Raw genomic sequence first — 16296 nt, 5'->3', positions numbered from 1 at the left:
TGCACACTTTGGTTGTGATTTGACCAGACGTTTTGGAATCACCCGTCGTTTCTGCCAGAATGTGAAAATGTGATGCACATGCTCTTTTTGGCTTGTCAAAGTAACATTTTGCATATCAGCTGTAATGGCTGATACATAATAGCAAATGTATCCAGGTCTAAAAATATTTAAGATACATGTTGGTGATTTACTTAATTTCAGAAATGCAAACTGGAAAGATAATGCAAATTAAAGATATTGAAATTTAAAGTTTATCTGGTTACTTTGTTCAAGTTAGCTTTGGAGAAACTATTAGAATTTGTAAGGAAATAATACAAAATAACAATGATTGAATTGAGTCAACTTACCCCTATCATGGGTGTTTAATCATCTAAATTTACATTTTGTCATTGGTAACACATAACTTACAAACTTGAAAAACGTGTCCGCCACACGGGGGCAGTAGTTACCACCCGCATCAACTACATCACAGACACTGACTATTCTCACTCGCTCACTTTTTTATTCTTTCCCCAAAAATGATTTGAAGTTCTTATCAGACAACAGATTTTGTGCAAAGTTTTGACAGCATTTGGATAGGAATAAAGCTCTCAATGTTTCTGAGGGACGTGTTTTGTTTGTAAAAACAACATAATTTATTAATAACATTAATGACATTTCAGATGTGGCCATTCATTAAACATCCGACGTGAACAATCACATTCTCCAGTATAATTACACTATGATTGTTTGTTACAACGATTTTAAACGCATGGAAGGCAGACAAATAGAAAATATTTATAATAGCTTAAATAGAATATTAAAAACGTAAAATAAATATAAATGTATGTTTATATATATTTGAGAACAGTAAAAACAATTTGGCACGGTTTACCTGGTATACAAAATATTTACCTATTAAAACGACACTCAAAAATACTCAAATATTTTCCTACTTAATTGAATTCGCTCAATAGTTTTCTGGTAAAATACATTCTTAAAATCTGACCAGCAACCTTAGATTATTCAAATAAACGCTTCAAAAGCAAAGTTTCACTGATTGTAGAAAAAAAACATCTGTTATCTATAAAGAGAATGTCTTATTCTCATCATAACAGTTGATTTAGCTTTATATGGCTCACTTGACTTTAGCTGGTCTAGTGTTACTTACTAGTGGTATGTCACTAGTTGTAACCACGTCATAACAACCATCCATCCCATCAAAACACTGATGGATTAGATATAATCTAGAGGTCTTTCAAATGAAGAGAAGAATGTGTGAGAAGACATTTTTTTAGAAACAATACTGGTTTCTTACCTCAACAGATAAAGTGTAGCTCTGCAGCCTATTTATGACACGCTAATCATGAATAAAATAGACGTTGGACAAAATTGACATTGGGACTTGAGGATTTTACATTCAGTCGTCGAGAATTAAATACTGCATGGTGACATACTACAATGTTCACTTGCTCAGAATTAGCTTACTGCTGTTTTGTCGATCACATGCATGATGTACTAAATACACAAGTTTTTTCAAAGTCTATGCTCATAAACAGTACATCATGCCCTTTTCATCTTGACTCATTAAAAAACTGAAACACAACAAACCTCACTCACATATATGTCTTGTAAGGAAAATGTGTCATGCTTCTGAGAAAACCATGAGATGTGATCTTCATGTTTCGAAAGGAAATAAAAGGGAAAAAACACCAAGAAAGTATCACAACCTCCTACGCAATTGTTGTTAATGTCAATGAGCATTTCCTAGTTCCAGCTGGAAGATCTCAGGCGTAACGCTGAAGCAACTTTCAGCAGCAGCTGATCTTAAATATTGATATTTTACAATTAACAACAGTTGCAATGCTAAAGCGTTCATCTGGGCAGCAAATAACGATATCAGTGATATTCTCGCTGCACAATCTACCAGTCATCTGCCCACTTTATGAGAGTGATGAAGGTGGAGAAGGGTCTTGCGGCCGTGGTCACAGCATCACTTGGAAACGCTCTTACAGATAGCCGACTTCCTGAGTTCAGGTCCATCTTGAGAAAAGTGTTGAGCTTTGCGTCCTGCACCTCACTGGAATTCACCACCTGGGTGTCGTGTGCAGCTGCAAAGATCTGTGCATCATCCTGTGTATGTGTGCCATTACTATATTCGAAATCCACAAGAAGTTTTCGTTCTTCGCTGTACTTCAGCTTGAAGTTGGCCTGTATGTACAAGAGATAAACACCCTTCTCTCGAATGACCATCCACATGTTGGTGTGGTCGAGAATACGCTCGCTCTTATTCCTGTTTTCTGCCCATTCATCCTCCCAGATCAGACGACCGTCTTTCTCATTAAATCTCTGAGCTAGACAATAAACAAAGATAGAAATCAATGCAAGACTTTGTAGATAGCTTGTTATTTTAATGTATGCTAAAATAAATACAAATGTAAGATTTTATGTACTTGTATGTTTTTATATAATGTACACTGTCAAACAACTGTAATTTTACAGATTTCTTTGCTTTTATTTAAATACTGTCAACAACAGCAAAATTGCTGAGGAAATCAGTTTCATATGTATCCTTATATCCTAGTTTACAGAAATGTCCGTTTTTTACGGATTTTTTTACAGTGTATGTACAAACTAATCACCTTTCACGAGCCAGTGTTCTCGAGAGGATTTGCGTCCGCATATATTTCCCAATGAAGTGGCTGTCGGATCGAATAAAAAAGGAGCTAGAAAAGAAGCATTTAGCTGTCAGATCTCATTCGTAAAGTATGAATCCGTTCTAGTGAGCACACATGCAAACGCGCTGAACAATGCATTTAGTGTTAGAAACGCATCTCAGATAACATTCACATAAAGGAAAAAATCTACGTTCACATATAAGTCTCTCAGGTTTAAAGAGCCCTTGTTTGTATATACATTAAAACAAGATGTCCACAAATACATTTTAAAGCGATCCACTTCTGTCCATTTCTTTTTGAGAAAAATGCGCAACTGTTCAATAATAGTTCAATTAAAATAAACTTACCAATGACGATGTTAGCTTTCTGGCATGTGGGTACCTGGTTGTGTGTCTGAAATGTAACAGAGAGAAAGTTTACCGCGTGTGAACAGTTGGCATAAATGGATCAAGTGTTTATTTACCAACAAGCCCCTAACAACTAATCCATCTTTATCCACAGATGAATTACAACCAAAACGTAGAAAGAAACAAAGCGTTTTAACTCAAGCAATAGCCTATATATGATAACATAGGGTCGTGTCATTTTCACTCTTTTATTAAAACGTTCAATTCTTCACTATTGTGTGATAATTACACTAGGCATATCGTATTCAATACGTTTTTTATTATAAGGCTATTACTATTTCTTTCACCTAAAATCGTGTTCCACAAGCCATCTAAAACACGACCACCGGGTCACTGCATAATCCAAAATGACACAGTGCTTAAACAAAAACAGTTATTAAACAAAAGGAAAAGTTTTTAAATGACTGGGTATATTTACCTTAGACAAGAAGACATAAATCAAGCATGACGCAGCGATAACAACGACCAAAGCAACAGATGTCCAAATGAAGTGCGCTTTGGTTCTGCGTGCGGTCTCCATGCCTGTTTCGCAAGATGCTGAAACAATCGCAGTCTCGGACTGGAAATGCCTCTTTTAGATGCCGGATGAAGTAGTCGACTGTAGTGAGATATGGCTCTCCCACGCATTCAAGGGTATAAGTGATTAACTCCGCTGCATCACCTGTGGGTGAAGCGAGGGTGTACTCATCACTGCTGAGAGTGAAGACACATGGCTTTCACTGGTTTCTAAACTCTTTCGGTTTGCTTCATCTCTGACAATTGGAGTAACAAACAAGTAACCTGTCAGCATACAGGTTATATGTTAAGTGTTACCTATACAGGGAGTAGGCTATACGCACATCTCTGTGGGGGCCAAAAGTGACGTCAGCAATGGCGTGTCCACAGGGGTGTCTCTCGAAAAAGGAACTTTGCCGCCTCAGTTGCCACCCCAATTCAAACCAAACAGTCATGATTTGGGTCCTTATATAATGTACAAATAGTTTTGTATTGGGTTTAAGGAGAATCGGTATAACTGCAGCTGAGTCGAATAATAAAAAGCTATAAAAGCTTGTAATCCGTATGGAATGCGCCCCAATGTTCAGATGCTTGTGGCTCGCGGATTTACTGCCAAGTTGATCTGTCATAGTTAAAGAAGGGTCTGCGATCACTTTATATCTCTCCATCTCCGCCAGCTCAGTATGAAAGCGCATTATTTCTCTATTTAAATCACTGCGAAAGGCATATTGTAAAGTACTATTTTGTGTAGAGCTATATATTCATACCTATTCTTTGTCCATGTGTCTGTTTTTATACATTTGATGAAGCCTGGAAGATAAATAATAATTTCAGATCACTTTCACTTATCAAAACTGTTTAAACAACTATTCAGCAATGAAGTAAGTAGTTCTAGCAAGTTTCTGAAGTTTCAGAAACAACAATGTAAATTTGCACACAAGTTTGGATTGAATTGTGCTGGGAAACAGATCTGAGAGAAGGATTATGATGTTTCACATAGGCAAGACATGTTTACTGGCACTATTTTGTGACTTGTAAAACTGCGTTGAAACAACATGTACAAGTCCTCTTAGGGGAGAATACACCTTTTCCTTAAACGATTTTTATGTGAACACTATTTATTCCTTTACTATTGTTCAAAGAAATAAGTCATAATAATGATCAAAATCATCACTTAAACCCTCTGCATTTTTAAGGTTGGCAAAAACAGGCCAAAGTTAAATGAAAGGTTTCGCATTTCGCTGATCAGAAAAATGATCTGAACCAAACCGTTATAGGGATGAATAATTAGGAATCTATAATATTCCTTATCCTGATAATGCAAATGCAAAAATGTAAATTTATAGATATTGCCTCCCCTGTGCTCTTGTCCCCCTTTGCCACCCTATCCTGGACCTGGTTTGTGTTATATTTTCTTTTGATGCCCTTTGATGAAAACATCAATGAAGTGTATTTTACAAAATACTACATTTTTATGTACTTTATTTGCCCATTTTCGGCCAAAAAACTCATAATTGGTATAACTTTTTAAAGCCAACAGTGAATATGGGATTTATTCAATTTTCCAAAATGCATGCAAACAAAAGGTTCATATTAAATTACACATACACTGACCACACCATTTTCGCCAATATTTGTGGATCCATTATTTTCCATAGTCCAGGGATGTAACTTGTTTGGATTTTTTCACAAACCTCAAAAGATGTGTTTCAGATTACACTATGCAACATGACTATGAAGTTTTTAACAAATCTTGAATAATATATTTAAATTAGATGTAAATATCGTCACGTTCCTTCCAAAACCTTGTATGTCCAAATTTGCAAATGGAAATGGAAAAACACTGTCCTTTTAAAAGGATTAACTACTATGGTGTCAAAGTTCACAAGAACTTTCCAGTAGTTTTTATTGCTTAGACCCATGACAAACATAATGGGTGACTAATAATAATTCTTCATTGCAAAAAATAAAAATCACAAAATATGGAGATACAAGATTTTAGAAGGACAGCAGCGATATGTTAATTTTTGCAAAACTCAACATCAATGTAATTTTGTGTTCTTGGATCAGATTACTTGTTAGGAGAGAAATATAAAACAAATCCCATGAAAAGATAATGGTATGGATGGTGGATGGACTCCATGGATGCTGTACACAGGCACAAACCTTTCAATTCTTTAACAGTCACTGTTTTTCGAAAAAAATATTTCTGAAATTGAAATCTTTCACATATACCGAATCAGTGGGTCCTGACAAGAACGATTTTCTATAAAAACAACAAAAAGACCACAAGTACGTTATAGACCACCCATAGCAAGGTATTTTCCCTTGCTAATGTTTACTGGAAGTCATAAGATATATCTGTGATCGATCGTACAAACAAGGTCACCACATGTATACACATGTGCTCCCATTGGGTGTGGGTGTTAGCAGACGCATCAGCAAAAGTGTTTATGCACTGTGCATGTTTAAGGTTTGCTTGGCTCTTTAGGGACATGCAACCTGTTTGCGAGCATCTGAAGCCTACTGTATAGATTCAGACGCCGATTATGTTTTTCCGGTGATAATATTCTATATGACTCATGTCTATTGGTTTCTCCTTTAGCAAAAGTCACAAGAAAAATTTCCTGAATAGGACAGTTTCCCAGATGATATCAAAGCAAGTAAAAGAAAATGCCAGCAAACGTCTTCCGTTTCGAAGGCTTACAGGACTCTGTGATGTGCCACGATGACATCAAATTCCACTCGTCAGCACTCTGTTGGCTAAGCATTGTTGATTTCCGGTATCATGTGTTCAGATTAATTTCAATGGGGAGGCCTCAAAACCAGATTTGAGATTGCAAACTATTGATCCACATCTTGATACTTTTATGTGAATATTAAATAGTAAGTGTCTTAACCTGAGGATGATGATCTTTATTTTTGGGAATGATAAAGCACAACATTTAAAGGAAAGAGAAGGGTGAGGGCTGGATTCACACTCTGATTGTTCTTACCAACATTTTGTTTCCAGTGGCACAACAAGATTTGTGATTTTGAGGATGATCTTAACATCTCTCGCTGTGTGTCATGGCAACACTATTTACAGGAAGACAAAACAGGCACAGGAAAGATTTCAAGACATCAAATATTTTCCACTTCTCCATACTCCATTAGCAAAATGGAAAATGTAAATGTTAACTGGGACAAGAGATCGGTGAGATTCAGTTGTTGTCTTACGCTTCCATCACAATGAATGTGTGTTTACGAATAATATTTTGTAAAATGTTATTCATTTGAACATAATATGACATTACTGAAGGAGATTTTCTTTAAGCAAGTTCACAAGTGCAGTTAAATTTATGTAGATGAAACCTCTTTTATTGGGTTTAAAACATTTGAAATGATAGGTTAAACGTTTCTGCTTTTATTACAAATAAATCAACATTCTAAATAGATGTGGTGCTAATTTCAAATTTAAAACAGGAGGAAATAAATAAATGTAATTAAAATACTGATACTGTTCATTTCTTATAACATTCCACAACTTCAATTCACTTTTTTTGTCCCATGAAAAAATTCCACGTTTTGTTGCGAGAATATTTCTATTTATATAGTAGCTAGTTTCAAATACATAAACCATCTTTAATTGAATGAATTGATATTCAATTGATTGTAGGAAAAAAGCTATTTAAATTCAGTTATCCGAATACTTCGCTGTCTCCCACATTTTGTGCAAAACTCCTTACATTGCTTAATATTTTAACACAAAAGTAGGAACATCATTTGGGCATTTTTGTCAATTTTTTTAACTTTTTGACAATTTTTTTTACAAAGTTTATATTGCATTCATAAAAACTATCTGTCCCATTACTGAAATTATTACTGAAAAAAAACTGCAAGCTATGATACAAGCTGATGACAGCTTCTGTCGCTGACTATTTGTTAACCCAGAAAAATTGTTAAAGGTTGTACGGTACCCATGTTTTGTACCCATTTGCACTTTTCGTCCGGGATTTTATTTGTGTCTGCTAGTTTAGGAGAAGTTCAGTGTTGCTGGTAAAGGCTGCTCTAAAGGAAAGGAAATTCAAGGCAGACTATAAATTATGTACTAAAATAATAATCATTATAATGACTCAGATCCTGTAATATGTTCGTACGACCCCTTATAAGATTCCCAGAATGTGTAGGTGGTTGCAGAACGCTTTGCAGGCAAATACCTCTGACATTTGAGAAGGGTACAAATTAAAGAGCACTTTTAAGTAGGTGGGGGGTTTATGGTTATACACTCCACCGGATTGTTTTTTTTGGATCAAATGATTGTTTTTTGGTTCAAATAATAAATATTTTAATTGAACTGTCTTTTAAATCATTTGATCAGCTTATATTGTAATTGTAAACCCCAAACAGCATCAGCACGAGGGAGCCTAGATTTCTCAGTCTGTGTATTGAGGGTTTTTGATCTTTGCTTGTAAAGAAAGATCTTTACATTGTGTTTTATAAACTGAATGAAATTGGACTCAATTCAATAACAAGCCTGGGGCATGCAGGTATGTAGATCAAAGCAGATTCTTGTAGTCTAATTTTGTTAGGAGATCAAAACGAAGTTAAACAGTATGCTCTGTCCTTGCTACATGAGATAAATTAACAAGACCAAACAAGAATATAATGCATTAAAATCTCTCAGTTATGACAAATATTTCTGCTGCAGTATAAACATATTGCTTAAACTCAAAGTTGTTTCCTCTCGCAGCTTCGATCACTATATAAAGGATGTAGACTGCAAATTTGTTGCAATTGTTCAAAACCTTTAAATTCAGTCGTTCACCCGCTTTAATGTTCCACGATGAATGATCTTCCGTGAATGATCTCATCAGTAACACATAGTCCTTAAATGAAAGTGATGATTATACTGACAGAGAAAGAAACTGATGTGAGCAATATTGTTCCATCTGTACATGTGAAAACGTAGTACAGTCATGTTTTAACCTTTGATTGATATTTGTGATCTCACTAGAGGAGCGTGAAAATTTGTGACAAAAATTTTAGGGCCTCATTTTGAGTGAATGTTCAATGCTTTTATAGGTAAAAGGTAATATGTAGTAGTGTGGATTTTTAAACAAATATCTCTCAAAAAGCCACAAGTACGGTTGAGTAACAACCCAGCATCAGGGTTAATAAAACCCAACCATGTTTTCTTTCCAATATTGTCCCGGCCATGGGTTAAAAAACAACCCATCATTTTATTGTGGGTGTCAAAAAGTGTGTGGGTTGAAAAACCCGAAATGCTGTCTATTGTAACCCGCTGTTGTCTCAAATAAACACATTTTCTGAGTTAATAGAATAAGCGACAATGAGTTGAAAATAACACCCAAAATAACACATAATTTTTAGTGTACAACATAAAGTCTTTGCACCTTATTCTGGCCAGGAACCACCCACTCAAGTAGGAAGAGATTGTCAGACTGATATGTCATGTAGGAGCTGTCTGAACGCAGATACCTCTGACATCAATGAATGATGACAATAACAACCTAAGCATGGAAATACTCATTCAAATAATTCCGTCTGTACAGGAAATAGCAGAAAATGTTACAAGTGATACACTCATTGATATCTTCTTTAGTTGTTTGTAAGAGCAAGCAAAAACGTGATAGGTGTATTGTAAGGTACATACAAAAAGAAAACGCACAATAACACATTTCATAGTAAAACCTCCTTTTATTGAAATCTTTCATCGAGTTAGTTGAGTTGTGAGTGTGGTGCATCATGCATAAAGCACAATGCATACAATGGTCTCCCAAAGGACACCCAGAAAAGAAAAATCTGTCATCATTTACTCACCCTCTTGTCATTTTCAACCGTTATGACTTTCTTCCTTCTGCAGAACACACACAAAAAATATTCTGAAGAATGTTGGTAACTGGGCCCCATTCACTTCTGTATCTGTTTTATGTCCATACAATAGAAGTGAATTGGTACCGGTACTGTTCGTTTACCCAATTTCTTCAAAATTTCTTCTTTGCTGTTCTTGAAATGGTTTGAAATGACAAGAGGATGACTAAATGATGACAGAATTTGCATTTTCAGGTGTGAACTATCATTTTAATACATCTGTTTCTGTGTGTGTGCATGTATGCATATGTTGTGTCCCACGTACCAATATGATAGCAGCCTCCTTGTAACAACTATTCTGTACATCTATTATCCATATCATTTTATTTACAGTAAACACACTTCTGATGAGCGTAGCTTCAGGACTGTGGAATAAGAGAGGGAGCTAAAATGAGCAAAGGGCAGATTTTCTTGTCTTCTTCTTCATCAGACATATTGTTGAAACTGATTATACATTTGTCATGTTTCTCCACACCTCATTTTTTTTTTCAAACTCAGTTCTACTGTACTTCTCCTTTGTACTTTTCCACCCAATGCGCTCTGTCATATATTAACCTTGACACCTGCAGGCACACCCACACACTGGTATATGTCTGCACTGATTCATTTATTGACCTCTCTCTCAACCTGTTTCAGCCCGTGCTAAGGCAGATTGAATAAATGACGGCTGCTCATATTTGTGCCATGTGATACCCTTTTTTAAAGTTTGAGCGAGAGGGTCCATCAAATAAATTAACCAAATTGTTAAATGCTCCCAGTCAGATGACTTCACAAATCCGAGAAATTGCTAAAGCCAACACAATATGGCCCGGCACACCGTGACAGTCATAAATAAAAGGAGGATTGAGAAGAATTTTCTGAAAATAAATAAAACAACTAAAAGTCCTCAGTCCTCTAAATCCACTTTGCTTTTGTAAAACTGACAAAAAAATCATTCATCTCTGTCTTTTTAAAACTGACACACAGATCCTCTTTAGCTTAAAAATGAATCACCTCATCGTATCATTTGCTCAGAATCACTCAGAATGACAAATGTGTCATTCTGTCACTCAGAATGACACATTTCCATTTCATACCAAGCAAATGCATTTCAGGCCATGTGCAATGCTGCCCTCTATAGTAATTTATATGTAATCACATTGTCCTTATTTTCTAGCGTCAAAAAATTCTTGCACAACCAAAACAAAATCTATCCTGAGCTTGTTGAAAATGAACATCCATTCTCATTTTAATTCTCAGCATTAACAATGGGAACGGGTTAATGGACAGTTGTATCGTATGCAACTGCATATCGGCAAATCTTTGCATGAAAATGTGCAAACAATGTCGAAAAAGCAGGTGCATTTCAATAAATTATCTGTGGAAAAGCATGAGTAATGAAACATGCAAGTCTCATTGTGTATTGCTATCACTACTGACATGCCTTAGTCTCTAGTTTTCTCTCATACATTAGTAAATTTGTCTCTGGTTTTGAAGAAAGACAAAATGAGTTTTGAGTCTCCCAAGGTCTCCAACCGGACAGTGGCACATCCGACAGCTGATGTTTGTCTCTCTTTCTGGTTTTGTGTTTGCGCCATGTTTGCTGAGGACACCAGGTCCTGTTCGTTGTGCATCATAAAATAAAAAATAAAAAATGAGGGTCCACGTATCCACAATCTTAGGACCCCTGGGCCAGTGCTGGCACAGTAGCCATGTTCCTGCCACAGTATTGTTTAAAACTCAACACAGATCAGATCTTATACAAACTACTCGGAACACTTAAAGCAAGTTGTCCATTGCTTATTTCGTTCACTTCCTCCTCTAAAAGCCCCGATATGTCTGCGTTTGGAATGCTATCGTGATAGCTGCCGAAGCTGATATTGTCCTCCTTAAGCTCAATGGTCCAGAAGGGGGCGTTCAGCTTGCGGTTCTGGTACTCCCTGTATGTGTACACGCCTCCCACCGCCGCCATGAGAGCCACCACCACTATAATGATGACCGCCAGGATGATGATGTTAAACTGGTTCCATGGGAGTTGAGTCACTGCAGCCTTGGTGGTGTTAGGAGCCGAGGTGCCTAATCTTGTCAGCAGGGTGGACATGCTGAACTGGGTTGTAGCATTGGGGCTGGAGGTCATGGTGGTGTAGTGAAACCCCAGGGTAGTGGTGGATGGTGACGTTTGGACGACTATGGATGGGCCAAGAAAGATAGGAGGAGAGACAGAAGGAGGGAGAGAAGGACAGTATGAGATATTCAACTATTTTTATATAACATATTATTAGCAAAAAATGTAAATGATGGCAAACCTAGCCACTGGATGGGCTATATGCAAGCGTGACTTACACATTTCACAGGTAGAACAATAGGCAGTTTCCGGTTGAGGAGACTTAAAGTAGAGAGAAATGGAAAATTTGAAAATAGTTACATTAAGCAAATACTGTACTTTGCTGCTCACAGAAGTGGTATATAGAAGTGCTGTTCTACCGTATTTGAAACGATAACATTTCGTTATAACATTCAAATAGTGTAGAACGTCACTTCTATGTGCCTCAATTTACAGCATCTGCTAAATAAAACTATTTTCTCCCCAACTGGAAACTGCGTAGGGTTCTTCCTGTGAAACGCGGAAGTCACGCATGCATAGAGCCCATTAAACAAAACATCAGTTCTTAAGACTTTATTATACAAAGATAAAACACAGATTTATGATTGTGGACCTACAGACATTTTCTGCACATCATTCCATTAGCAAATAATTACTTTCAGCACATTTATGATATGACCATGGGGTGCTTGTGCCAAAACTGATCTATGATTTTATAGTATATTAGCATAACAGCTAAACTGTTGCATCCAAATGTGTGTGCTGAAATAGTGGGATTACAACACACCTAGTCCTATTAAGCGAATCACTCACGTTTAAAAAAAACAAAAACAATATTTTTGCAGTAGTAATATCCTATGCTGAAAGTTACAATTATGGCCAAAAACTGCAGCACTGTAAGCGAATGGCATGCAGTTTAAACAAAAGTGATGAATTGAACAAGAGTTATTATAGTTTAGTTATCATTTTTGTCATTTTATTCATATTTCAAATTGGCTTCATTTTTATATTTTTAGTTTAACTAAATATTTATTATTTAATATATTTATTATTAAATTCATTTTTTATGTTGAGGTAACATTTCTCATTTTTGTTTAGTTTTTCAAATAATATTAAGACAGATTTTTTATTTATTTATTTTTTTGCAATTTACAAAAATGTTAGTAGTTTAAGTTGTTGTAAACCATAATAATATTTTTAAATTAGGGCAAAAAAGAGAGAACAAAGAAGAGAGAGAGAATATTTGCTTGGTTTTTAAAATAATATTAATAGTGATATTTTATTATTTATAATTTATTTATTGCAATAACCTTGGATAGAACAAAAATGAGAGAGAGATGAAGTGGGAGAAAGCATAAGGGAGTGAAGGAAATGGGTGAGAGGAGCAGTACAGTCCTGTGTTAAGATAACATCTAATGTAATGTTGAAAACAGATGCTGCACATGGGCAGAAGGTTTACAGACGAAAGCGATTCCCATCTTTTCAAATGAGTTGACAACAGCAGCTTGAAAAAGAACTTCAGCGCAACAACTTAGACAAAGACTGAAATCCCAACTTAGCCATTTATCTAAAAAAACAAGTGCATTGTGGGAGAGACTCATTTAGCAATTGTTAGAGGTCAAATTATTTCCATATGGAACTTCAATGGATGTCATGAATGACCAGCAACATGGGTGTAGCAGCGAAACATCTGGAACGGAGCTTACACAGGGACTGAAGGAGATTTATTCTTGTTGGCCTTATGGAAAGATTGACGAAAAGAGAGTGTAGATTTGGCAGTCCTACTGATGTGATAAATCACAGTTTTTTCCCCTGTCTCTTTTATATATTCACCCTGTGGTCCTTCTGTACTGTTCTGGCAGCCTGTGCTTGAGGGAAAACATTATCTTGCTGCTATACAGTGTAACACTGATGAAATCAACAGATTACAGAAGAACACTCGAGTCAATGGAAAGTAATGTTAATAACTTTTGAATATTGCTCAATACTGTCCGATTAGAGCTCAAGCTTGCGGTTAAACTCAAATCAATTTCTCTTAGAACTCGTAACAAAAACAGTGAGTCATTCGTTTTTGGCAACGATTAAGTCACCATCTTCGTGTAAATAGTGTACAGAAGGTTTTACACACAAGACCTCATGCTTACTGGCTTTGACTCACCTGTAGGAGTGCAGTTCTTGGCGAGGGCGTCCCCCGTGAAGCCGTCGGCGCAACGCTCACAGTGCAGGCCCGTAGTGTTGTTGATGCACCTCAGGCACTGGCCCGTGTCTTGTTGACAGATCTGAGGGGATGTGTGCGGGTCTTCGTTCCCAGTGCAGTTACAGGGAATGCAGATGCTGTCGGCGTTGTAGAAGCCATCGCTACACTGGTCACAGTTACTACCCTGGTACTCTGGCTTGCACTGGTTACAGATGGGCTGACCGCTTTCGTCTAAAAGCACAAGCACATTAAGCTTTGAGGTTAGAGATTAGATTTACTCTATACATAAAGGCTTGTATTATAAGAACAAGACAGCATTTAAAAGAAATACCCGTAAGCATTAGCTCTCTTTCTTGATATTACCATTGGATTTGGAGATAATTAGGAATCTAAAGTCATTTGGCCAGCAGATGGCAGAATCTTTTTATGATTTTAGGGGTAAAGTATTTAAATAATTTTGAATGGTTAAACGGAGAACTACAGTTAAGGAAGCCTTAACTTTTATGGCAGCCTGAAGTCACTTGTAAGATAAATTTCTTACCGTTATTATTTTCTAACAGACTTTTTTTTTTACCAAAACAGTAAAAGGCTAGCTCTTTTTATATTGTAAATGACATGTAAAATGACATGTTTTCTTTTAAATTTGCAAATTGTATTTAAAAAAAACATTTAAAACTTTAAAATTACACCTTTCGGACATTACACGCGAAACTCTGTAAAAAAATAACAGTAAAATATAAAGGATTGAGGTTGTAAAAGCATTGTTCTCTTTTTAAGGTTTTAAATAGCAGAGAAAAATAAGGTCCACAATAAGGTAACATCCATAAGGTGCATTAAACTGTGTAAAAAAAATAATGTTGACAGGAACTAAGAAACAAAATAATGATTACTTTAGTCAGCCATGGAGCGTATCGAGTGCATCAATCCTTCTTTTTAATTTCTAACATAACTAAAAGCTTTTAGTAGTCACTGCAAATTAAATGACGAACAATCAAATGTGACCAAATATAAACAGCATGATCATTATATGACTACTAAAAAAATGTGTACACGCGTTTTATAATTGCGGACACATGCTTACAATAAGAAAATTGATAATTTGAGTCAACTTAAACTCATCACAACATTCTTTAAAATAAGAAGGGATTCATAAATCATCTTTAATGAGCACACATTGATCATCTCTCCTCATTAAACAGCCACAATTAAACATGTTTACATTCTTCTGTATTAATCATCATTATCTGATAGCTGCGGATGCATGAACGGACCTGCCTTTCAATCAATTATGACCCACTTTGTCTTCAACGCTACACAATTTAAAACAATACATCTGAGAACTTAGGTAGGCATAATATTGAACACTTATATCAATATGTAATCGATAAGTCAAAAAATAAAATAACAGAAATATTATGAAATATGAGATCAGATATAATAAACAGATAAATATCTGTTCAGCAGTAACATTACAGAACATTACAGCATTTATTTGCAAGCAACATTTTGGAAAAGCTAAAGATGAAAAACCCCACCATCAACAAACCTGCGTCATGATACTAGGTTATGGCAACTACTAAAATACTCAAATAATACATTTCAGAGATCACTGCTGCATGACCTACATCGAAGACTTAAAAAACAATGATGGATGGAAAGGAAACTGAAAAACAAGAAAACAGAGGTCCAAGACTAGAAGAAAGAATTTATTTTATGATGCAGCCCAGAGATAAAATAAAAGAACTGACAAGGAGCAACGAGAGAGAGTGAAGTTAAAGCAAAAACCATGCTGCCGGGAAAGCAATAATAATAGAGAATGTAATGTAGCAGCAACTGTGAATCAAATGCATCTAACAGAGCAGCAGTTTTTATGTTACATGTGGAGTAGGCAGTGAATCGGGGTGGGGGGTGTATGACCCTCCTCTCACAGATTCCCCACACTCAGCACCTGCATATCGCCGACAGCAGGATATAAAACACAAAACTTCCGGGCAGTGATGCACACCCAGAGACTACAACACTACAGGAGCCGATTTTCCACATTTCTCAACCATCATGCTCATATAAAGACACAGAACACGGATAGATAGAGACAGAATGAACAGTCTATTGACATACACATTTCATATAAACAATACAAAAGGTTACGCACAAAAACAAAATACCATAGAATAAAGATATAAAAAATAAAACAATATATGAAGCAAGAGTGACCTTATTTCACATTCATTCATTCATATAAACAAACAGCAAAAGACAAAAAGGTTCAGATCAAAATAAAAGAAATTTGAACTGTAGTTGGTTGTGACGTTGGTTAGTCTAACCCACAGTCGTAACTCTAATGTAAACACACACACAAAGACTCCTTTTGTTTGGTCTCACCTGTAAACGTCTATCCCAATGAGCCGTTTTCCACTTCATTCAGTGGCAACGAAAACCTCACAAGAATGTTCAACAGTTCCAACACCATACAAACATTTCATAGGCGAAATCCTAAGAGACACTTCCTGATGTTACTTTAACTGTGACTTGTGCTGATATCGTTTGGATTGAGGTAAGTCAATGTTTAACAATCTTAGCGTT

At 36.0% G+C, this 16296-nt stretch overlaps 2 protein-coding genes across 2 annotated transcripts in view; both read right to left on the bottom strand.

The window, feature by feature from the left end:
- Positions 1-694: 694 nt before the first annotated feature.
- On the bottom strand, positions 695-3831 carry si:dkey-220k22.3 (uncharacterized protein LOC796870 homolog). The gene is made up of 4 exons (XM_056745576.1): positions 3483-3831; positions 3005-3050; positions 2622-2705; positions 695-2333 (listed from the first exon to the last, which is right to left on the bottom strand). The coding sequence occupies exons 1-4, from the start codon at positions 3582-3584 to the stop codon at positions 1903-1905; spliced, it is 663 nt and encodes a 220-aa protein (XP_056601554.1). The 5' UTR covers positions 3585-3831; the 3' UTR covers positions 695-1902.
- Positions 3832-9245: 5414 nt separating this feature from the next.
- si:dkey-220k22.1 (multiple epidermal growth factor-like domains protein 9) overlaps positions 9246-16296 on the bottom strand; it is a 68251-nt gene continuing 61200 nt past the window's right edge. The window contains exons 5-6 of the mRNA XM_056745544.1: positions 13675-13944; positions 9246-11599 (exon numbers count right to left, since the gene is read on the bottom strand). Of these exons, the coding sequence (XP_056601522.1) occupies positions 11163-11599; positions 13675-13944 (707 nt within the window). The 3' untranslated portion in view covers positions 9246-11162. The remainder of the gene's footprint in view (positions 11600-13674; positions 13945-16296) is intronic.

Source organism: Triplophysa dalaica, chromosome 4, assembly GCF_015846415.1.
Source record: "Triplophysa dalaica isolate WHDGS20190420 chromosome 4, ASM1584641v1, whole genome shotgun sequence".
NCBI classification, from domain to species: domain Eukaryota; kingdom Metazoa; phylum Chordata; class Actinopteri; order Cypriniformes; family Nemacheilidae; genus Triplophysa; species Triplophysa dalaica.
Note: the sequence above shows the minus strand (reverse complement) of the source record. Positions and strands in the feature narration are given on the sequence as shown.